Source organism: Amphiprion ocellaris, chromosome 19 (genome assembly GCF_022539595.1).
Source record: "Amphiprion ocellaris isolate individual 3 ecotype Okinawa chromosome 19, ASM2253959v1, whole genome shotgun sequence".
Taxonomy (NCBI): Eukaryota; Metazoa; Chordata; class Actinopteri; family Pomacentridae; genus Amphiprion; species Amphiprion ocellaris.
Window position 1 is genome coordinate 6,786,208 of NC_072784.1, and position 25,149 is coordinate 6,811,356.

Here is a 25,149-nt window from a genome sequence, read left to right on the forward strand (position 1 = left end):
GTCTGTATATGCAGCCCTGTGATAGACTGTTACCTGTCCAGGTGTCCCCTGCCTTCACCTTCAGTCAGCTGGGATAGACTCCAGCCCCCCATGACCCTAATGAGGATTAATTGCTGTATAGATAATGGATGGATGGATGGATGGATGGATGGATGGATGGATGGATGGATGGATGGATGGATGGATGGATGGATGGATGGATGGATGGATGGATGGATGGATGGATGGAATTCTTTTTTCCATATGAAAACACAAAGTTCGACTCGCCACACTCTGCGCCTCGTTTTTTCACCCTCTCTATTTTGCAAAAACCTTCATTCCTACGTAAAACATCACTTCCAGCATGTGTTGCAGAGGTAGAACTGCTTCTAAGCATGCCTTCCCATCTGGTGTATTCTGAGCAAAAAGACGGCAAAGAGGAGGAAGGTAACACCACAAGAAGACGCAGAGTGAAAGTGTCTGAAATTATTTACATCTATGTCCTCAAACACTTCGCCTCCACTGCAGGCTCCACACATGTGTCTATGTGTGTGTGTGCTTGTGTGTGTTTCTCTGTGTGTTGCGCTGAGGCCTCTCACCTTTGCCGTCAGCCAGACAGCGGTTGTAGCCCACAGGGCTGAAGTACTCGAATATAAACACAGCCACTGCTGACACCAGCAACAGCATCACGAACATCATCACCCACACATCGGCACTGAAGGGCTCTGGAGGGCGAGAAAGGCAACGGAGGAGAGGGGAAAGATGAAGGGAGACGAGGAAGACGAGGGATCCAGGGAGGAAGCGTGGACGGACAGAGATAAGGAAACAAGAAGAGAAGAGGGGGGAAAAGGGTTGTAAGGAGGCAGAAGACAGGGAAGAGACGAGGGACACGAGCAGGGAAGGAGGAAGAGGGAGGAAGAGGGAGGAAGAGGGAGGAAGAGCGAGGGCGGCAGAGAGAAAGAGAAAACGGAGCGAGAGAGGAGAGGGCAAGAGAGATATGCAAATGTGGTGTGCCAGATTGAGAAGAGGAAGGAAGCGTCAGAGAAATGGAGTAGGAGTGGGAAATATAAGAGGGCAAAGAGGCAGCGAGTGAAAAGAGAGAAAGAATAAACAGCCATATTATCATGCACTCCACTGTACCTCCTCACTGTGCAAATGCATCGGCTCTCATCGCTCTGTGCATCCACTAAATCACTTTTAGTCCAACTTCTAAGGGTGGAAAAATGAATAGCACCCCAAAGTGACCTGATAAAGATCCGTCTGACAATTTCAGTGCGTCAGGAAAGCCAATTAGTTGAAACAATACAATTGCTGACCAAACAATCTTTCAAATCTACCGTCTTTTAGTCAAAACAGTGAAAACTAAACTGGCAAAAGTAGGTTTTCTATATACTGCAGTACTAATGCAAACAGATGTTGCCTATATCACAAGATTCAGATTCAAGTACCGTATGTGGATGAATGCATTTGACTTTATTAAACCTCTGAACCCCAAAATCTTTCAGCTGGTTTGGAAGGCATTTGAATTAAAAAAAAAAAGACCAAAATATCACTGTTTTAAGAGGAAGAAACTGTTAAATCAGAAGGAATTGGTGGATTTTCATTAAAGAACTGATTATGTGTGATGTACATTTATAGTGGGATATTTACATGCGTAAAAAAATCGTCTAAAATCATGATATTTAATCTAAATCATAAATTCCCAAAAATAGGTGGCTCTAATCGGGTTAAGGAAAATACAAAAAACACTGAGCTCATCAGTGTAACCGACAAGTTATCAGCAACTCAGCTGCAACCAAAGGTCTCTTGATAAAAAATATGGAACTTTTTGAAGTGGGCTGAACTGCAGGCTGTGTATACAAAACCAATGGGAGACAATTTTAAAATGTAAGAGTCCAATACCTACAGCAGGGGTGTCAAATTCATCTTAGTTCAGGGCCACATTCAGCCCAATTTGATCTCCAGTGGGCCAGACCAGTTAAATCACAGCATAATGACCTATAAACAACCACAACTCCAATTTTTTCCCCTTGTTTTTGTGTAAAAAAGTACATTCTGAAAATGTTAACATTTAAGGAATCATCTTTTTACAAAACATTATGAACAATCTGAAATTTCTTCAGAAAAATAAATTAAATTTCAACAACATTATGCCTCGGTTTAAAAAAAAAGAAAAACAAGACAAATTACTACAAAAATGAAACACAAAATGATGAAAAATGCGACAAATGACATGAAACAAAACAAAATAGAGACAGAAAATTGTACAAAAAATTACAAAATGACAAAAAAAGCAGATAAACAACACAAGTGAGACAAAAAAAACATAAAATGACTAAAATGATGCACAAAACAATGAATAAAGCGAAACACAAAATGATAAAAAATAAGACAAAAAACACAAACGAGACAAAAAGGAAACACAAAACGACAAAAACAAGAAACAAAATGATAAAAACATGAGACAAACGACAAAAGTCAGACAAAAAAAGACAAAATATTTCAGAAATGAGACACAAAATGACAAAAGAACAATGAACAATGTACTGTTTTACTTTATGACCAAAACAACTTGTCGAGAAATTATTAAAAATTTACAGTTTTACAAATGTAGAATTTGCAGTTAATGTCTTCTGTGTAATTTTTACACTTGACAAAATCATCCCACGGGCCGGACTGGACCCTCTGGAGGGCCGGTTCTGACCCACGGGCCGCATGTTTGACACCCCTGACCTACAGTATTTCCTATAGTAGCCCACTTTTTTCAAATACTGTTAACAACTGTAGACACTTGTTGATTCCAGATCGTTTCAAACTTTGCAAATAGTCCAAGAAATTTCATTTAGTTTTTTCTTTTTTCATGATTTATGGCAAAAGACATTTCTGAGTTTCCTTCTTTCAATGGTTGTTCTGTTTCCACAGAGGTGCACTACTCTTTATTGATGTGAAAAATGAGTCCAGAGTGAGGAAAAAATGCGACAGGAGCCAAAAGCACCAAGAAAGTGCCCGGGGTTTAGAGGGTTAAAAAGGCAAATTGTTTTACGTGGATCGTTTTTCACTCACTCTCCACCTGTGCTGCCTATCCAGCAAATTTCACACCTTTAGTGGTTTTGGCTGGAAGCACCACTGTTTTGCAAAATCTGGCAAAATAACCATAATAACTACACTTACTAAGTAGGTGCAACAGGATTCCAAAAACCAAATGGAAGTTGGAACTAAGACCCACCATCTCTGGGCAACCAGGAGGATGAGGCCCTTAATGAACAGACCTTAAAGAGCTAGTGTTACACATGGTGTTGATGTATGAGCAATGGCATTTCTTTTATATTACAGGGTTTCTGCAGAAATCAGCCAGCCAGATTTAATGCTTTTTAATGCCATTTTAATGCTATGCTGTAAAAATTTTAATGCCGTGACCGTGAACTCAACAAGTTACACGGGTTTGTTTTTTTGTAACAATGATTTTTATATGAAAACTGTCCCTACATTTCACCATTTCTGAATCTGGAAACCACCCCTGACCACCCACGGGCTGCAGTCATTCTTTGAATTCCACGCTTTCTTACCATTTTTGCTGGAATTTGCATTTCCCAGTTTCCCAGTTCTCCTCCACTTTCCAAACGTGCAATATTTGGCAACTGTTCCCGACCGGCCGGAGCAATTATCGCAATGCTTCGGCATGTTTATGCAGATGCACATATCTGACAAATTGCAGTCTACAATTATATATTATTATTATCAAATATTTTTCTTGAAAATGGCAGAAAGAATTTTTAATGCCACTGAGAATCAAATTGAATGATTTTTAATGTCATTTAAGGCCTTAATTTTCGCAAAATCAATTTAGTGACTATTAATTCTTTTTAATGCTCTGCAGAAACCCTGATTATATGATATGATGGTTATAGTGTTCTACAAAATGCCAAAACTTCTACTTCAGGCCTTTTCTTCGACCCATCTCTGCCACCTTCCGCCAGATGCTGACAGCTGGCGACTGTGTTCCTCACCTAAGAAGGCCGAGGGCGAAACTGTGCCGTTGCTGCGGGAGACCATGACGCTGATACCCGTCTCAATGAAAGGGACGGAGAAGTCGATGACTTCTGATCTCTCCTCGTTGATGGTCAAGGAGCCGACGGCCATGTGGGCGTTTTTTAGCACCACCTAAGCAAGAGGTGAAAAAGAAGAAAGACAAAGAGCATCCGTTAAGCAAACATCCATCCTCCATCCATCAGCCGCTGAGGCACCGTGAGTTAATGAAGGAAGTGCACTTTCAAGGAAAATCTGTCCTAAAACTTCAGCTTTTCCCTGAGGGGGGAATGTCTTGTGTGCTGCGGAAATGAAAACATTCAAAAAAGCAATTTCAATCAACATAGTTAAGAATAGCTTGTGGTCATAAAACGGCATAAAAATAGCCTCTGACAGCCATCATTTTACTTGAAGGTGTAGTAATGTGCCGTGACTCTTGATGGAAATTTGACAGGGATGAAGGTGGACATCCTCACAGTAGTCCCTAAGTTCAAAAAATTAAGCAAAATCTTCTTTTGTTGTTATTTCTGTTCACTTGATGAATGAATAAATATGAATGAGCCTCTTTGCAAAAAGAGGTTCAATCATCTAAAATGTATTCATATATTAACTGTAGATAAGGAGGGGTTGTGTGTATATTTAGAAGGGGTTTATTTCAATTATTTTTTCTAATAGTAATCTAAGTAACCCTTAATAAACCAGCAGAAGAGATAGATATAGAGACAGGAAAAGTTCATTCCAAAGTCCCATAAGACAGTAATTGCTCAACAAAATTCTGCCAAATCTGCAGATTTTGTATTAGTTTATTGAATATTTTGTAAACACTGAATGATAATTGATCCAACTACAGCCACTTGTGGTAGTTTAGAGAAGTCTTGATCTCCAGACAAGCAATCACGCGTGGACAACAGTGCCATTCACTGTTAAATCTAGATCAAACCCGTCTCTAAGCCTCGGATAATTCACAACAATTAAACAGGCAACTTCTTTCATTTTAAGTTGTTTATTCTGCAATTCCAAATAGCTTGATATAAAGGACCATTACTGTTCAGTAAAGACTGCAGTTAAAAGTGTTAATCTGAAGGCTTCTTCCCAGTAATGGATAAAGTTCACAGTATACAGAGTCTTTTCTATGGAACGTGCAACAATCTCATTGGTCAAAAACTGTTGGAGAGAAGCTGTGTGGCTAATTATTAAAGTCACCTCAGTTGTTCCACTTGTGAATGCACACAATTCTGCCACTTTGGGGACGGTCGTATGAATCCTGGTTCTGTCTGAAGCTACAAGTATTTAACAAATTCGGAGAAAAGACTCCTACAAACAGCTGGGTGCAACAAACTCAGTGAGCTACAGACTCTGTCCTCAAATTATCGAGGAAAGCAGAGAAAAGGAGTTCTGTGTCTGCGCCTCTTTTAACTCATACATCTTTTGCGCTCTCTGTGATGTTCATGGACCAGCGTTGGTTTGTTTGTGCAGACAGAGTGTTAAAAACAAGAGTCTTGCGCTAAAAGAATGACAGTTGCCCAAGAATGGTTGCCAGTTTATCTTTCCTTAGCCTAACTAAAATGTATTTTCAAATTCTAGTTGTTCTAATAATCCCTGTTTTTAAGAAACATATCAGTAATCTGAATAAGTCTTTTTGTTCTGTAAGTTTGATGGTATATACTTATGTCAATATATAATTGAGGGACTTTTGAAGTCCATGGGATAGAAAAACTTAATGTTTTTTATGTTCATTATTATCATGTCTTTACAAATTCCATTATTATGTATTATGGAAACAATCACTTATTAATAAAAAATTAATGGATATAACTAAAATGTCAACCAAATAACCATCCAAATTTAATAACAACCACCTTCTAATTAGCTAAACAATAATAAAATGAGTTTATTCAAAAATAGTTTTGATTGTGTTCTTTTTATTAAGTTGAGATAATCATGACAGATATTTCTTTTTTGGCAATGTATAAAATTTTATATCGAAAATAACAAATTGTATCTGTGTCCCAGAAATCACTTTCAACTAAGTTCCACATTACAAAAACACCTCTCAATGAAGTGTGTTAATTCCAGATCACATGACCTGCTCCACATGATGTCATTTCCTCCTGAAGAAAAGACTGGCAAGACTCCAAGGCTTTCTGAGTTATTTAATATAAAGTAGTGTGTGAATCAAGTGTGGATTTATGGCATGTCAACAGGTTTACTATAATATCTTTATGAATAACTTGAGATTTCAATTTTACTCAATTGTATATATAATATTTTAGAAGAATCTTTGTGTAAAAATGCCATGTGGTGTTTGGTTATAGGCAGCCATGTTGATTTTAGGCCTGACAACAGCAAAAAATGTCAACTATGATACAAGTCAACTATGTTACAAAAAGTCCCGCAATTATATATTGACCCTTCTATGTATTGCCAGATTAAAATTAAAGATTTTAGTGTCCAATGTACACTAGTGTTCAGTAATCATGTAAGGAAAATCCACTGTAGAAGAGGTGGAAGCACCAATGTGTCAATCAACCACAAGCAGTCGATCAAGTTCAAGTAAAAGGGGAAAACGTGGTGTTATCACAGTTCCTCCTGTCTTCTCCGTTGACATGTATAAGGCACGCATCAGATGCCCTCCGTTAGCTGTCAAAATGTATTTTAAAGAATGACAGAATCTGATTAGACAGACAGGTTGGGAAAAAGTGACTACAAGAGAGGCAAAGAAACATATGAAAATGGAGACAGAAGGCCAACACACTTTCAACACACGGCGCTCGGAGTGGACACTCGTGATGCTCGCCAGGGGACGGAAAGATGGAAGAAGAAAGTGGGTTACCACAGTGGGTCATGGCTGCTTGAAATAGCCGCCCCAATGCCTTCCTCTACCTGCCTCCCTCCCCTCAGTACCTCTGCACAGGTAGTATATTTAGCCCCAAATTTTACAGCCCTACAGCGCAGGGGTAAAGTGGGACGAGACTGTCTCTCCTAGTTAATAAAGCGAGAGTGACTGTGTGAGTCAAAGCTCCGCTGTGTACTTCTGCGCTGGTGTGTGTGTGTGTGTGTGTGTGTGATCATATGAGTGAGTCATAAAGGGAGAAAAGACGGAGAGAAAGAGGAGTGAACGAACCTTTGCTCACTACCTGTGAAGTGGACCTTTACAGGCAGGAGGAATATTACACATCTGCTTTGCCACATTATCTGTAATCTTTCAAAGTGTCTGCTTGCAAGTGTTTGTGTGGAGGCATGTGTGCGTTTGTAACTTTTGAATCTTGTTTATTCTGTCAGCACATAAGTACAGATATGCATTTGTGTGTGTGTGTGTGTGTGTGTCAGTGTGCAAACATCTCTCTGGGGAGGAGAACGAGTCCATCCAGCAGTGTACTCACTTCCTCTCTTTCCATTCGCTCCCTCCATCTCCCTCCTACGACTTGTTCTCTCCGTGTTATGAAAGTGACCCATGTGGGTGTTATTGAGAATGAGCGAGTGAGGATCTGCGTTTGAGCGTGTTTATGTGTCTTGGCTGGTGCGTGTGCGTGCATGTGTGCGCCAGTGTCTTTATGAGACACCAGCTAGCGAGGCCAAATTCATGTAATCAAGTGTATTGCCTCTAATATTTTAGATTAGGAGTAATAGGGGCAGCACAAGTCAATGCAGCCCATGAAATCTGACACCGACTGCCAGAATCGAGTTAGAACAAAAAGTAGGCCTTCTAAGAGTGTCCATTGATTTTTTTTTCCCTCTCTTTGATCTTTTGTCTTTGCAAGATGTGGCAAATTGTGTAAAGGGCCTCAGTGATCTCTGCAGAGACACGTCCTGGTGTGTGAGTGTGTCAGCATCAGTCCACATCTCGGTCCATTAAGAGTGTGAGATATACTGTAGTTCTGGCCGTGTTCCAACTGGAGAAGGACACGGGTCGGTTTTGTTAGATGCAGCAGATATAGCGGAACTATGGTGAAGTGTGTGCGAGAGAGAGGAGTGATAATTTGTCCTTACAAGTGCTTCCTCTGTGAGCGACAGTCCAAATGTAAGCGTTTCTAGGTGTTCATGCATCCGTTCTCCTGCTTCTGTGCTCATTCATGCATAAATGTCTGCATATGTGTGTGTGTGTGTGTGTGTGTGAGGGAGGTAGATGAATGTCCCCCTCCCTCCTCCTAATGACCATTCATCTGTGGAGGTGAGAAGGAGATGGCACATTACGGCGCTTTTAGTCAGGGTGATGGAGTTTATTACAGGTGACCACATTTACAGCTCAATGCCCACTAAAGACACTGGCAGGGAAACTATAATGGCTTTATATAAGAGATTAAATGGGTCAGTTTAATGTAAATTGAAGAGAAAAAGTTCACCTGTGGGGGAAATAATCTTGTCTGTGACTTCTGAAGGTTATTCAAACTTCAGCATCCACACAAAGAGGGACAGAGTTTCAACCTGTGACCTTTGGGGTACTATTGATCTGTTTGCCTTTTCCTTCATTAACAAATAGCCCAAGTCGGACGGCAGAAGCGCAGCTCGCTCTTATAGGTTGAAGTATGAGAACTGACAACGACCTTACCTTGGGAGCAATGTCGATTAGGAAATGTTTAGAGCCCAAAGTGAATTGTTGCAGCTGACTGAACTGTATGCACCGTGGGCCGAGGCGCTCTACCTGTCTGACAAATTATTGGGCCTGTGGGGCAGGAGGGTTGACCCGGAAAGGAAAGCTCATCATTTTCAAGGAATAAAAATGCACATCAAGGAGGAAATGCGCCCTTCAGGAAGCTCCAATGGAAGGTAAATATAGTACAGTTCATTGGGCTCAAACGCACAGACGCTAACTTTGTCTCCCCTTTGATCTTCTCCTCACCTCCGTCTACACCTCGGCAGTAATTCCAGGCAACTTGATGTGGTAAACTCTCAAATATTGCTAAAAAACAGAATCACACCGCTTGCATTTACACACACATAGACTCGAAGCGTACACATGTAAAGTCAAAAGTGAACTTATTAGTTTGCAGTTGGTGCAGTTATTTTGAAATGGCAAGAATTTAAAATAAAGAGGATGTGTGGGGAGATTTTTACGTATTAGTTAAATTTTAACCCTTGTGTCGTCCTGCAGGTCAAAATTGACTCGTTTTAAAGTTTGAAAATGTCAAAAAAAAAATATACTATCACAGTGAAACTTCTGATGTCCACATTTTCAACATTTTTGGGAAATCTTTGAACATTTTTTGGTGGAAAAAAGAAATGTTAAAAATGTTTCTTTAAGAACATTCACAAAAAAATCTACCAAAATCCAGCGAAATTCGCTGGATTTTGGTTGATTTTTTTGTGAATGTGCTTAAAGAAAATATTATAAGTTTTACTGATATATATGGAATCACTTTAGATATTTTTAGGATTTTTTTTGGAAGATTTTTACTCATTTTTTGAAAATATTTACAAGCATTTTCTTGCCAAATTTGGGGGATTTTTTTTTTTTTTTTTTTTTTTTTTACAATAAAACTTTTAAGGGAAACTTTTAAGGAATTATTGGAATTTTCTTCCTGAAGGTTTTGTAAATTTTCTGAAATTTGGGGAATTTTTTTGCAGAATTTTTGGATTTTTTCAGACAAGGAAACAATATTTTTTGGTGCCTGTAAATAAAGACAACAGGAGGGTTAAGGACACTATCCCTGTCTGGCAGTGCCCCATTTTTGACATGCCTTGTCATCTATTGCTTTCCCTTTTAACTATAATTCTTTCTCTTAATGGCAAGTTTCTTTTATAACCAAAGCCATACAAAGTTTTCTCAGATGCCTCTTAGGTGTTTCCACTGTACTCCTTAGTACTTAATACTCCATAGTTGCAGCCCTAATGTCTGAAATTAAAATTTTTGAAGGGGCAACTACATATACACTGACCATCCAAAAAAAACAGTAACAGTAATATATATGACACTAATATCTGCCAGTTTTTTTGTTTGTTCAATTATTTACAGACCAAAATTCCCTTCTGTAACAAGGCTGACACCTCTGTACACCAAAGCCTGTTGTGTAATTGGAGCATTTTCTGCCCTGACCTCAAGCAGCAGATATTTCATTCTCCTTTCCGCACCTGACACCATGCCAAATAAGCCAAAGTCGCCCTGCACTGTGCGCCAACACTCTGACAGTTTTAACACCACCTTTTAAACAGCAGTTAGATCAATAATGGTGTTGCAAAGAGGGTATTAGGTGTGTCACAGATGATAGCCACTTTGTTGTATTGTCTACTCAGTCTGTGCTAGCTTGTATGCAACACATTACAGACAAACGGCTGACTGCTAAAACACAAATCAGATGCCGAGAGAAACGCAGACACGTCATCTCCTCACCTCTCCCACCATGCCATTCCAGGTTCCGTTGATTTTCTTGCCGTGTTTTCCATTAGTGACGAGGTAAAGGTCATACGTAAATTTCACCGTCTTGGCAATCTTCTTCAGGATGTCGATGCAGAAACCTTTACAGCAGCGCTTGATGTAGATCCCCGATTCCTTTGTCTGGTTGCTGCACAGATACACAGATAGAGGAGCTACATCAAAAATGTGGATCTATCTGAACTGAAATGTTAAATGTAAATGTGATTTGGTGTTTCTGGCACTGTCACTCTCACACAAAGAGAGGGATTCTTCTTTTTGCTTTCTAAAGCTACCATGGGAAATTAACATCATTCACAAGTAGATTTTAGACCGTTGCCAAGTTTTTCTTTCTTTCTTTCTTCCTTTCTTTCTTTAATTTCTACTTTAGTCTTTTACACAGTAGGTGGAACTGTGATCTACTGTGGCAGATGGGCAGAAAAATAATTTGTAACAATCTCTATGAATGTGTTGAAATCGCACACTAATTCAACAATTTACTCAATGGGAATTTGTTTTGGTCTTTTCGTGCATTCTTAATCTTGATTCTGAGGCTTTTTGTTGCTTGCATTTGCTCTGTGTTCTGACCCATATTGGGGATACCGTCATGGAAAAAATTATTAGACCACCCTTGTTTTCTTGAATTTCCTGTTCAATTTAATGCCTCGTACAACTAAACGTATATTACCTGAAGAATACAATGAACACGACAAAAAATGCAGCCGATTGTATAGTACTTTATGTCCTATTTGGTACGCTTAACCTGTGGAAAATCATCAAACGCAAAATGGAGAACCACAAGCCCAAAAACAAAGCAGATTAGTTTGAATTTGTGCAACAGGAATGGGCTGCTGTGAAGCAGAACAATGTCAGAAGCTGGTGGAGAGCAGCCAAGATGCATGGCTGCAGTCATCAGAAACAATAATTATGAATCAGTACTAACTCCTGTGTGGATCATGTGACTAAAACAGACAGAAAAGAAAACATGGAATCCCTAAAAGCACTGTTTGTGGCAGTACAATGCTATAGCTATTGATGGAAGAATTTTTTTTAGTTATCATCAAGAAAACCATGGAAAATGGCTAGAAATAGGCTCTTAAATGAAACTCTTATGAGCTATTTTTGTTGGTATCATCATACTTATCCAAACAAATGTACCTTTAGTGGTACCAGGCATTAAAATGAACAAGAAACTGAAGAAAACAAGGCTGGTTGAATCATGTTTTCCATGACTGTACATGAGATTTGCGTCTCACATTGTTTTGATCTGTTTCCGGCAAGGTACAGTGTTCCTCATGCAGGTCCCACTGAGCGGATCCACGTCTTCCACGATGACGAACGGAGCTTCCTCCAGCGTTACAATGGACAGGTGGTCATCCTCCCTGTTTGCTGCCCCCCCATACAGTTCATAGCGAGGCCACACATGGTACTTCATGGACAGGGAGCCGTTCTCCCATTTACCCACCTGCAGAGACATACAGAAAACAAAAGACTTTCAGACTGCGTTAAAAAATCATACGCTGATTAAATGCAATCATGGAGAAATTCTTTTGTGACCGAGTCTGGCAGTAAAAGATGTAACAATGAAATCTCCTGGCAGGAATCAGGTTCAAAAATGAATTCAGATTGAATGTGACAACACAATGGCTCCAGTCCATAAATAATAACTGTGGTGCTGCACATTTTAAAACATGTCACCACAGAGAAATATAAAGTTTTGACGCTTTTGAAGCAATAATCTCAACCTAATCGGGATTTTATAGGCTCATTTTCTGTTTTCGGCGTCGAATTGCGATTAGTCCATCTGTCTATAAAACCACACAAAAAAACAAATGAATGAGGAGAATTTTATGACAGATCATAATGTATAAATAAAGTGCAGTGACAGAGTGAGTTAGTGAGAGGAGGAAAGACAAAAGGAGATTTGAATATGGAAAGGAGAGGCGAGGGGAGGACTGGGACCCAGAGTACAGAATGAGAGCAAGGTTAACGTGAAGGACGAGATGGAAAGAGGGAGCAGAATTCAGATCAAGAGGAGGAGAGAGAAGAGGCTGGCTAGAGGAACACAGAGGGTGGATGGCTGAGATTAAAAAGGGAGAAATATGAGAAACGGCTAATTTCCCAGAGAGAAAAAGTGGGAGAATCTAAAGTTAGAGAAAGTGTCGGGTGAGTGTCTGCGACTGTGGAGCAAGAGATGGAGCTCATTCACATGCAAAATGCTGGATCTTCTGCAGAGGAGAGTCCAGCTGTACGTCTGGAGGGCCCTCTAGCCCTCGTGGCGCTTCTCCACTGAATAAGCGTCATCAATTAGTCAGCTTCCCCCCCACCACCACCTCCCCGATGCCACTCGTGTAAAACCATACATGGACACTTGGTCTGCACCCTTTCCTCCGAACGTGCCCAGTCGGCCACTTTCATCAGGGAAAAGATGTGGGCGGGAGTGGAAATGGATCATCAGCTAATTGGACACAGTATAATAGGAGATAGGGCAGGACGGGGAGCTGTGGTGTGAGTGTGTAAAGTCAGGTTTGCACACTCATTAAACACGTAAATGTGCTCAAACACATTGCACTCCGAGGAACATAAACTTGGCAAGGCTGCTTGGAGTGGACAAGCTGAGGCTGTGTATCCACAGGGCACAATGCAGCCCTTTTCCTGTCTGGACAAAAAGAGCGAGTGGGAGTAAGTGACAGAAGTGATAGGTGAGAAACAGGCGGGAAAGATGGGGAGAAGAGGGTTAAAATCAGCCTGGAGGGGGAGCAAACAGGACTGGACACTACAGAGTCTTCATACTACTTCAAAGGTGCAGTGGAAGGATGGTTGTAGGAGCTGGAACTCATTAGGATCCGAGAAAAGTGGTTCAGCTGGAAGTCAAGCTAAGAATTAAACATGAGCGAGGGGGGGAAGGAGGAGGAGGAGGAGAAAGAGACGGGAGAGAAAGGAGAGAGAGTGGGGAGACAGGAGGGGAGTGACTCACCTTGTTCTCTGATCAGAGGACAGAATATAGATTAGAGAGGCAGAAGAAAGAGAGAAATACGGAGAATAAAGAGTGGGAGAGTCAAAGGAGTCAGACGGCAGGACACGGATACAATGGAGGGAGAGCATCAGGAAACACAGATGCATGCCGGCGACTTGGCAGGTGGCGAGGTGCATCAGGTTCATTTAAGGTTGTTGGTTCAGAGTGTGACTCAGGAATATTGTTGCCATATGCACAACACCATCCTCTGTTCGGACAGTTTTTAACTATTTTACCATCTGTGCCAATGCAATTTTTTAACCTTCATTTGCTGAAAGAAAGCTGACGGCGTGCATGTAAAGTTTGACTGATTTCGTACATCCACATATACAAGCAATATACAATTGCGGGAGTTTTTGTATCATAGTTGATTTTTTGCTGTTTTCAGGCCTAAAATCAACATGGCCGCCTATAACCAAACACCACATGGTATTTTTACAAAAAGATTCTTCTAAATATAATATATACAATTGACTGAAATTGAAATTGAAGGTTATTTATAAAGATATTGTAGTAAACCTGTTAACATGTGGTAAATCCACACTTGACTCACACACTACTTTATATTAAATAACTCAGAAAGCCTTGGAGTCTGGCCAGTCTTTTCTTCAGGAGGAAATGACATCATGTGGAGCAGGTCATGTGATCTGGAATTAACACACTTCCTTGAGAGGTGTTTTTGTAATGGGGAACTTAGTTGAAAGTGATTTCTCGCATGTATTTTCCATATAAAATGTGATATACTGGCAAAAAGGAAAGATCTGTCATGATTATCTCAACTTAATACAAAGAACACAATCAAAACAATTTTTGAATAAACTCATTTTATTATTGTTTAATTAATTAGGTGTTTTTTATTAAACTTAGACAGTTATTTAGTTGACATGTTAGTGATAGCCAGTATTTTTTGATTAATAAGTGATTGTTTTCTTAATAAATAATTATGGAATTTATAAAGACATGACCATAATGATCATAAAAAAACATTAGTTTTTTTTATTTTTAATAAAAATGCATGTAAGATATATCCCATGGACTTCAAAAGTCCCTCAATTATATATTGACCTTTACACATTATTTTACTGCTTACATTAGAGGATAATTAAGTTTGGGCAGAACGTAAAGGCCATGAACCACCATTTCATCCTGTCTTTCCTGTGTTTTTTTCTTTTCCCACCATCAGAAAGCAGAAACATGAATATGGAGGCACACATACAGTACAACCATCGTCCTGTCTCACCCTGTCCCATTGTCTCTCCTTGTTGAGCAGAATGATGACCAGCTTGGGGTGCATCTGGTATCCGTCCTCGCTGAACGACAGATTACGCCCCTCAAACGTCACATTCATCAGGTACCTGTAGAGGGAAAAATTGAGAAGCAGGACAGAGGAAGAGAGGGATTGAGGCATATATCACTTGCTGAAAAATATTGTTGTCAGCAGCGTTTTACAAATGTCTCATTCTGTTATCTGTATCTACATCCATTCTTCCTCAATGACGCAGTTTCCCAAACTTATTCTCTAAGCATCTGTCTTTTAGGACAAACCCAGCAACGTTACATAAATCCATCATCTGCCAAGAAAAAGCTATCAGCTAATGTCCAACCAGCTTTTCTTAAAATAGATGGATATACATTAGTCATCACTTGTGGACGGACATTAGAGCAGAACACCAGATGATGGTTTTAGGACAGGGAAATTCATTTCAGCAAATCATCTCATTTCTATGTCCAACATCACACATTAAATCCCTGTAGCAACCAGTGCATTCATCCTTGTTGATGAGAAAATAAAAGGAACAATTCAAGATTTTGGGAGCTTCTTTGCTTTGTTGGATATGAGCAACAAACATGAAGAAACAGCTTGAAGCTACTCCTCGCATCAACACTTTTAAAGCTCACAAACACACACAATATATGTCATTTGTTCAATCTAAACGACACCGTAAGTGTATAAATGGCAAATTATCATTTTAAAAGAGGGTTATGAGCAGGATTTTTTACTTGGCTGGATCTTTTGCCAGGTAGCCAGTAAGGATTTATAGAAGTTGCTAGTTCCAACCAAGAAACATGACATGGCTCCCCATAAAACAAGAATATCCACTTAATAAGTGGGCTTTAGAAGATCTGGTTGGTGGATTTTTTTGGTGAAGATTTCTACCTGAAGGGCTACAACCAACCCAGATGAAGTCATGGAAGAATTACTGAGATTCTTTAGTATCCAATTGTTCATTAAATTCACTAAACTCATCTCTATTTATCAGAATTATATATTTAAAAGTGCACTTTTTCATTAAATAATAATGCCTTCCCCCTTAAAAATGGTCTAGATGTAACTTTACACCGTTGCCTCCTCTAGAATTTACAAATGTATGAAATCCCTGACTCTATCTCCACAAATCCATCCCCACTCGCTGCAGTTCAGCACACCAGCTCACCTACAACTCACTACAACAAGTCTTAATGTCAGAATAATTCAGCCATACATGTTTCTGGAAATTGATTTTTTAACCTCAAAAGTTTGAATCTGTGTTGTAAAGAATGTTCTTCAAACACTTCAGTTTTACGGAGGAAATGTTCAGCCATGGTGTTCATTGCTTATCTGACTCATATGTCTTTTGTAGAAGATAAAAAAAAACGACACACCATAAAGACATGTTAACAAGGTAACAATGGATTTTCCCTGAAGAAGTTTTTGTAGCCCTTCATCAGGCAAGTGATCATATTTGGTAACTTCCACACACATTAAATATGCCATTGCTCCCGCCTCTTAGTGAGGTCAAGAAGCATGTGGTTTTCACCCAGCCAATCAGCGAAGACCACTATGTTACATCACACTACATCGTGGAATTAGACCAATCAGCAGAGGCCTGGAACGTATCAAACCTCCTCTTTTCTCCGAAGTTGAAAAAAGACGGACTTGCGGCTCAGTCCTTTCCATGTTTGCGGGCGAAACATCAAAACTAATCACGGTTAGTTGACGAAACTCACACATTTTAGGGTTGAATAGTTGTCCTAAGTGATGATATATAAATTTCTTGGAATGTTTTTTTTTTTTTTAACCACGAATGGGCAAGGAGCCATATATGGTAACTTCATTGACCTTAAATTTCAACACGATTTCAAAAATGTCACAAAAACAATAAAAATCTTATGTCCTCCAATAACACTCTAGGGCTGAAACTTTGAATTTCAAAGTATTGCAATGAGTGCCCTTTAAGCACCAGTGCAGCAAAATAGTAATACTCCACTACAAGCCAGCATGAAAAATCCTACTTACATAAAAGTACATAAATATTAGCAAAATGTAGTTTAAACATTGCAGTAAAAGCCTAGATTTGGTCCTTTTGACTGATACGGTATTATCCATGACATGATTAGATAAATAACAATGAATCATCAGTGTGTCAGCAGCATGTTACTCTTGTAGCTGCTGCAGGTTTACTTTATATTCAGTTTATATGCAGGGACACAGGAAGAAATAATTAACCAATAGCAGTTTATAACAATACTGGCCCAGTGTTTAAACTGTTGTGTCACTGGTTTTTCAAATTCATGGCATCCTCCTTGTGCGACAGTCACATTTTTCATGGTATCTTGTGTACTAATGCTCTGTAATATGTTTTAAATCTATTACACTGTGAATACTGAACTGAAGCTTTCCTTTAAAAAATGACATCACAAACAAAGTCGTGATATTTGTCAAAAACATCACAGTTAGATATTTTCCCCAAACTGCTCAGCCCTACAGGGACAACAGATAAATCTGAGGGCTCGTCAAATGATTAATGGAAGAGGAAAGCAGAAGAAAAAACAGACTTCTGATGCACAAATCTGTTTTTAGTTTTTGGACGTTTTCTCTAATCTTTGATTTTTTTGTGAGATATTAGATCATTTCAACATTCTTTGAAATAAGGACTTGAAGGATGGAAAAAAATCATTATTAAGAGGAGCTGTTAACAACTCAGAGAAATGCCAGCCTGACTACATACTGTTTTATGGAAGAAGCCAAAAAGGTTGGAAAGTACTGGTTTAATCTTAAAGAAGGTGTTGCATTTTTTTTGTATATTAGTCATTGTGTCAGATCTTCATTATTAAAGAAACTGAAGATGTCAGATAAAGGTACAGAACACAATATTCCCCTGTGAAATGTAGTGGAATGGGAATATAAAGTAGCATAAAATGAAAATGCTTAAGTAAAGTACAAGTTCCTCAAAGTTGTACTCCAGCGCGGTATTTGAAATAAGTGCTTGAATGCTGTTGGAATTCTGAAAGAACATGTTTTCTTTTTTTTTACTGAAATTGAAAGGACATTTCAACAAGGCAAATGCACTGATATTTTCAGGGAGGGACAAAGAAAGGAGGCGCAGAAACGAGCAGCGCAGTTTGAATCTGGCGTCACAAGTGAGAAAAAGCAGTATATATCAGTAACAGCCTGTCAGGTCACTGTGTGTGTGTGTGTGTGTGTGTGTGTGTGTGTGTGTGTGTGTGTGTGTGTGTGTGTGTGTGTGTGTGTGTGTGTGTGTGTGAGCAAGAAAGAGAGAGAGAAGGCAGCATTGCTTCTGTCAGGTGAAATAATTTCACCTCCCTTCTACTGAACAACACACACACACACACACACACACACACACACACACACACACACGCACACACAGGAAACTCAGGCAGTGTATTCTCTGGCAGTGATTAAGGTTATTGTGCGTGGGAGTGTGTAAATGTGTACATGAGAACAGGAATGTTTATGTCAGGTGAACTCGAATTCACTGTCATCCCACACACACACACAGACACACACACACTACACAATTCTCCCTCTCGCGCTCCCTCCCTCTCTCTCTCTCTCTCTCTCTCCATCTGTTTCCATGGAAACACTCTGCCTCAAAACTGTGCACACCATATATATGTAGATGAATAAATAAATGACAAAAGAAGGTGCGTGTGAGTGTGACTATGTGCGAAGGACTGGCTCGGTGCCAGTGTGTTGATGGAGTCTGTAAGCAGCAGCGGAGTGTGTCATGTGTCAGGAACATATGATCACATATGATGAGACATTATCTATCTATCTATCTATCTATGCTAGAATGGAATGACTTATGTAATCCAGCAATTACTCTAATGCTGGCTTCCTTATTCTATTCCTGTATTAAATATTGATATTTTCAATGGGCTGTGATGATCAGAATCATCCAGCATCACAGCGTCTCATGTAGCCCCATGTGTCCGGCTAACAGCCCCATCCTGTAGAGCCTTGGCACCGATACAAAGTGCATAGAATCTGCTGCATAAATCATAAGCCATTTACAAAATGACTCGATGCCGTGGCCCCTTTAATCTTTCCCGAGCGAGCCACTGTTACGACTCGGGGCCTATGCGTGTGTCTGCGTGTGCATCCTACACACAGACGGCAGCGAAACACAAGCATATGTGTGTTGCCATGGCACCCACAACCACTGTGATTTCCGAGCCAATGTGCCGCGTTACTATGGTAACGGTAATCTCGCAGAGGGTGGGAAAGAGACACAGAAAGAGAGAGAGGGAGGGGGAGAGAGAGGTGGGATTCAAAGAAAAAGAGGGAGGGGATGGGACACATGACAACTAGAATGCAACACACTCTGCCATCACCTCACTGTGACTGCTGTGTTTACAGGAAGGCACGCTCCATGTCCTCCCCGCATCCTGTCACCTCCTCTGAACTTTCTGTATCAAAACCAATAAAAATGGACACGCACGTAGCTGCAGACGTTCAAACAGAGGCGGTTTACTCAGCATTTACACTCAACAAGGTGCGCAAAGGCAGCATTTGAAAGCCGCCCTGCCATTTGAGCGGCTCCTCCGGGGGCCGCTGGGTGCTAAGTGCTTTGTTCAAAGCTGGATGACAGACAGTCATCGTCGCTGCCTCCCCCTTGTCATGCGAGAGACATAAATAAACATGTGAACGCAGACCTGCACCTGAAACCCCTCCCTCTATTTTATGTTTATTTTATTTTTTTAAAATGGGACAGTTTGCATTAATGTACATACGAGAGATTGCAACCGTACGGCTAATTAGCATCTCGTGTCCCACTAGCAGATCAAAAATAAAGAAATTACTAATAACATTAAACCCTAACTAACCCTCCTGTTGTCTTCATTTATGGGCACCAAGAAATATTGTTTCCTTGTCTGAAAAAAATCCAAAAATTCAGCAAAAAATTCCCCAAATTTCTAAAAATTTGCAAAACCTTCAGGAAGAAAATTCCAATAATTCCTTAAAAGTTTCCCTTAAAAGTTTTATTAAAAAAAAAAAAAAAAATCCCCCAAATTTGGCAAGAAAATTCTTGTAAACATTTTCAAAAAATGATGAAAAATCTTCCAAAAAATCCTAAAAACATCTAAAGTGATTACACATATATCAGTAAAATTTCTAATATTTTCTTTGAGAACATTCACTAAATAATCATTATTTAGTGAATGTTCTTAAGAAATATTTTTAACATTTCTTTTTTCCACCAAAAAATGTTCAAAGATTTCCCAAAAATGTTGAAAATGTGAAGTTTCACTGTGAATATATATTTTTCCCCACATTTTCAAACTTTAAAATGCGTTAATTTTGACCCGCAGGACGACATGAGGGTTAAACAATATTCCACATGATAATATTACACATTTCTCTTAACCACTATTGCACCTATCCTTGTCTACATTACATATAATTACCTTATACATCTCCCTTCTAACATTATTGCACAAATCCCATTATCATCATCACTCATGATCCTTAAACACTATTGCACATGACTATATTGCACGAAGCCCACGTCTACACATTTAAAACAAAATACACAGTGTCCTCAAGAACAAGTCCCATCAACGGGCAAACAAATGCACACAGTGCTATGATCACAGGTCTGATTTTCCAACAGCCATGCTTTTCCGGAGCCGTGTCATGAGGTGGTGTTAAGTTGTGCGCCTCGTACCGTGTGTGAAAAGCATGATAAGAACGAGGCGCACAACCCCACTAAACCCCGTGTTTTGATTCCCCGTGAACCCGTCAGTTTCCAGCTTAAGCTTGGGGAGAGTATCTCAGCCGTACTGTACAGAAGGTGAATTAAAATTCAAACAGCGGCAGCAGCTGTCTCCACCTGGTGAGCACAAGCTGGTGACACTGACCGGAGTCCGATGAAATCCCCACCTTCACTCGCCGCCTCATATTTCTGCTGCATTCGGGACAATTCAATTAATTTCATCAGTCGAGTTTTATTTGAAGAAAACTCTCGCTGTTGTAAATCAGAACAGCACAGTGCCACACACACACACACACACACACACAGAGAAGCCCTTGCCATGCTAACTCCATGGCCTGACACAGATACGTTTTAGTGCATGTTCTGCTGTGAATAATGGAGGAGCGGTGTGAAATATTGATAAGTCAGTTTTAATAAATTAACCCTGGTATGAATTAGACATGAATTACACTCCTTAGCAATTACTGTGGTGCGATGTGCTTATTGGATTTGTAGAGGAGGAATCTATATGGAGAATGATAACATGCCCCATATGGCACTGTGCGGTTAAGACAGACAGACACACTGTAGCTTTGCCGCATGCACATTCGGGACGTACAGTGCGAATGCGAGATGAGGTGTGAATTTGCTGCGTGTGTTTGCATCAAGTGGCATTAATGTGTGTGTTCAGAAATGGGAATTAAACGTGTAAACAGTGCGATAAATTGTGCTAATGGGACGAGAGGCACAGAAAGGAGGGAAGGACTGAATGTATCTTAGATATGTTGCTTTACTTTGATTTATTTTCGACAAAATGACAGACGGCAATATAATTAAAACTAATTTTAATGAAGTTAATTTTATATGGTAGCCCTGGAACAGATTGGATGCATGTTAAGATAATGGATACCTGAGGCGACATTCTCCTCTAGGTTTTCGAATTTTAAAACATTTTTGGAATGAAACTTAAAAGCCTTAAAAAGACAAACATATGTGCTGCAATACAAATAAAAAATGATAACAGCCTACAGCAGAAGAAACTAGGTGAAGCAAGGAAGCAGGGAAGGGCAGAAAAAGAGAGTAAAGAATGTAATAAAAATAGAGGGAGAGGCAAAGATTATGTGAGGTAAAACGACTGAATGAAACAGAAAGAGAAAGGGAGGTTTTGTGACAGATGAAAAGATTTAGGAGGAGAAAGAGAGATAGCAATAAAGATAGAGAGAAGGGAAACAGAGCGGGAGGATCCCTGACCTAGTTCCAATCAAGCCCAATCACAAGCAGGTACCTTTATAAAGCTTCCCACTGGCCTGGCCCATTAACACACACCCCGTTGGCCTTTATGGACTCAGTGTGAAAAAGCAAAGACCAACGAGGACACACAGTCCATCGAACTGGCACACACTCATCCCTTCACTCAAAGGGGTCAAAATGCTGCTTCAGAGTGTTCTGCACCCACAAACAAACAAACACACACACATACATATACTCTATTGAGAGCTTTACTGAGGCCACAGAAGTTCAGAAATGTCCACAGAGCTTAAAAGCACTTGACACCTTTCCAACTCGGAGCTCATCTGGAACCTGTCCACGCCTGGCAAGGTCAGGGCCACTGTTGTCAAACTCATGATTCTCACACTGTTGTGCACTGCTCACAAGTGTTCTCTATTTCTATCTCTCCCCCTCTGCTGCTTTGCTCTCTTCTTCCTCTTCTCTGCTATCTTCATTTGTCAGGCTCATACTGTAGCATTAGCCGGAATGTCACAGTTCTGGCTAAAGTGGACATAATTTACTTAGCGGAGTGACGCGTCCTTCTCTTGTGGTATTCTATGATGCACTAAGGGCTGAACAAGGAAATGCTAATGTATGGCTTATAAATTCCAGCAGATGACCGTGACCATACAGCAGTTCTTCCTCGTTCAGCAACAGACACAAATGTAAACGGGATATGATTTACATATTTCCATGCATCGCTTACTGACCTAAGCCATTTGTAACCCAGCAAGCTTGAAAAAACATGAGAAGAGTGATCCGGCTGGGACACACTGAAGGAGCTGTAACACAACTTTTGCATTGTTCGCTGTGGTTTGGGACACATGTAATTGCTAATAACATTTGGCATTTCAGCAGGATTTAAAACGGATGAGTGCCATCTTCCCTCTTCCCTTCCTTCACCTTTGCTGTGCTGCTTCAGATTTTCAGCTACTTCAAGTTTTCAAATATGGCCTATATTTACCTACCTAAAATTGCTGTGGAATAAGTCTAAAACAAGAATGAGGCCAAGCACTTCCTGACAGTTCATTCTTTCCTTCGTCTACAGTTAGATAGTTGTTCTTTGTAAGTTGGTGGAGTTCTGAGCAGCAGCAGTGTCACATCATCCCCCAAAGCAGAGATTCCCAGCAGGGATACTTGTGCCCTGGGGAGTTTCTGCAGTTGCTAGGGGGTATTTAAAAAGACTGTCAAGGAGCTTGGCTATTTTGAAAAACAAAATTAATGACATCATGACAGAATTCATGGACCTACTGAGTCAGCTGTGAGATCAAACAGTTCATTTAGATGCTATTGTAGATGAGAGTGAAAGAAACACCCCAATTTGGATGTTATCAGTGCATAAAATGACCATTATGGTTCCCATATATACAGCCAGTAGGGGGCGACTCCTCTAGATGCAAACAGAAGTGATTGTATAGAGCTCTTTGAGAAAATGAACCTACTTGATTTAAGATTTTTTTGAACACAGCATGGAGTGCATTTTGTAAACAAGAAAAGCATCTGCAAAATCTGCACATGGCATTTGAATTCACTAAAGAGCGACAGGAAATGTGAGGGTCTCCTGCCCTACAAAAGAGCCTTGTGACTGAGTTGCTCTCCACCCATCCTTCATCTATCATCTATTTGTTGATTCCCTAAGCGGTGAACCAACCAAACAGCGGGGCATCCAAGCAGTCGACCAAGCAGCCAGCGAGCCAGGCGACCAGTCGATCGTTCAGTCTCTAGTATATAGACTGTAGGCCAAATGCTAATCTCTTGATTGAACACTTGAAGACAAAGGTTATGGCCAAACAAATTTAGTTAAGGCAGCAAGGGGCGAAGGATCTTAGCAGCGCTCGCAACTGATCTAATCAACAACACAGCTAAGTTGATTATAAAACTGCAGGTCTGGAGCGCAGACAATGGCGAGGGAGGAGCAGAACAGTGGAGACGAGAGGAGAATCAGCAGAGGAGAGGACAGGAGAGGTGAGAAGATAAAACAGGAGAGGAGCAGCACTCGGTAGAAGGGAATAAAGTTGAACAAAGCAGAGGAGATGTATAAAAGCAGAGCAGGGCAGAACAAAAGAGAAGCCTACAGGGCAGGGGAGGACAGAGGAGAAGACGACGGAGTTACGACGAAGCTGAGCAGAGCAGAGAGCAGCACAGGACACGGCAGAAAAGACCACAGTAGAGTTGAGAAGAACAAAGCAAGTGCACAGCAGACCACAGCGAGGCACGAACACGAACAGAACAGGGGAATTGTATTCTAGGGCAACCGCAGCTGCCATAAACTCCGCTGTTATCTCAAAGCAGCGAGCAGCGGTGAAACAAATGCAAAGCTTCAGAGAGGAGTGAACAACATACACGGGCTGAAATGACATCTAAAGAGTTATACTGGAAACGACAACAAAGCTCTGTTGCCTCGGTGCAGGATTCAGTTAAGCTTGGACCGTGAGCAAAAAATTATCCTTTACAAGCAGTGCAATCCATAAAGGTGAGCATGTGTAGGCTCCTGTCTTCTCCTGCCAGTGTGGATGTGAAAAATACTATTTCTGGATGCATGTCTGCTTGTAATCAGTGGCGAAACTGACTACTTATGTGTCGATATGTCTGTCTGAATATGAGGAGGTAGCGGACAAATGGGTAATGCACTTCTAGCTGCGTTTCTGATAAGCAGGAAACAGAATTTAGTACAACAGCGACCAAACCAGTGTCCTAAAAGAAACACTGACAACCTCCTTAGCACAAATACCTGTGCAGTATTATACACACACACACACACACACGTGGCCTTCCTTCACAGCCTCTCTTTAGCACAATAAAAACCCACATCCCCACACACACATCCAGCTCCAGCAGACACACAGAGTGGCAGAGGGGTGAAACTGCCCCCGAATATGATACTGTGCTGAGCTGTGGAGCACAGCACGACAGGGGATAGTGTTCGCCCACCGAAACGCCATTGGGACCAATTAGGCAGCGTGCAGAGCAAAGCGCAGCCCAACGCTACGCTTCACAACCAGTTCAAAAGGCCTGCCGCTGAGACGGACAGCTGAGGGGGTGGGGTTGGTTTTTCTGAGTTAGGGGCATGTGAAGGGGGTGTTTGTGTGTGTGGGGTATTATTACGTGGGGGGAGGATGATCACAGTATGCAGGGGATGAAGGCGTGTGTGTGTGTGTGCGTGTGTGTGCGTCGGCATCTGCTGCATCCATGATTGTGCTGATCTGTGCCAGGATGCTCGCGTTGATGCTACAATACCTGAACCCGTGCAGTTCTGAAGTTGCTGTGTGTAGCATTTTAATGTCCATAAATCATCGCCACATTAATTTGGATACATTAGTGTAATTGTAAATAAATAGCTGTAAACAAACGAGACCACCGCTGAGAGACATGGCCTCTGCACTGTACAGGATTTTGTTGTGTGCGCCACAGAGCTAGTTTTCATGGGATAGGTGCTGAATTGCTGCGGGACAACAACTGAGCTTTTTCTGCTGCATACACAACAGCAGGAACGGTTTATGGGAAACGCCGTTTTAAAGATCCCCTCCAGT

At 40.6% G+C, this 25,149-nt stretch overlaps 1 protein-coding gene across 11 annotated transcripts in view; it reads right to left on the reverse strand.

The window, feature by feature from the left end:
* The window catches only part of grin2ba (glutamate receptor, ionotropic, N-methyl D-aspartate 2B, genome duplicate a), a 171,193-nt gene that overhangs the window by 33,630 nt on the left and 112,414 nt on the right, over positions 1 to 25,149 (reverse strand). For all 11 annotated transcript variants that reach the window (XM_055005070.1, XM_055005064.1, XM_055005072.1 and 8 more), the window contains 5 exons: positions 14,611 to 14,725; positions 11,611 to 11,819; positions 10,334 to 10,505; positions 3,987 to 4,140; positions 579 to 704 (listed from right to left, as the gene is read on the reverse strand). In XM_055005070.1, the coding sequence (XP_054861045.1) occupies positions 579 to 704; positions 3,987 to 4,140; positions 10,334 to 10,505; positions 11,611 to 11,819; positions 14,611 to 14,725 (776 nt within the window). The remainder of the gene's footprint in view (positions 1 to 578; positions 705 to 3,986; positions 4,141 to 10,333; positions 10,506 to 11,610; positions 11,820 to 14,610; positions 14,726 to 25,149) is intronic.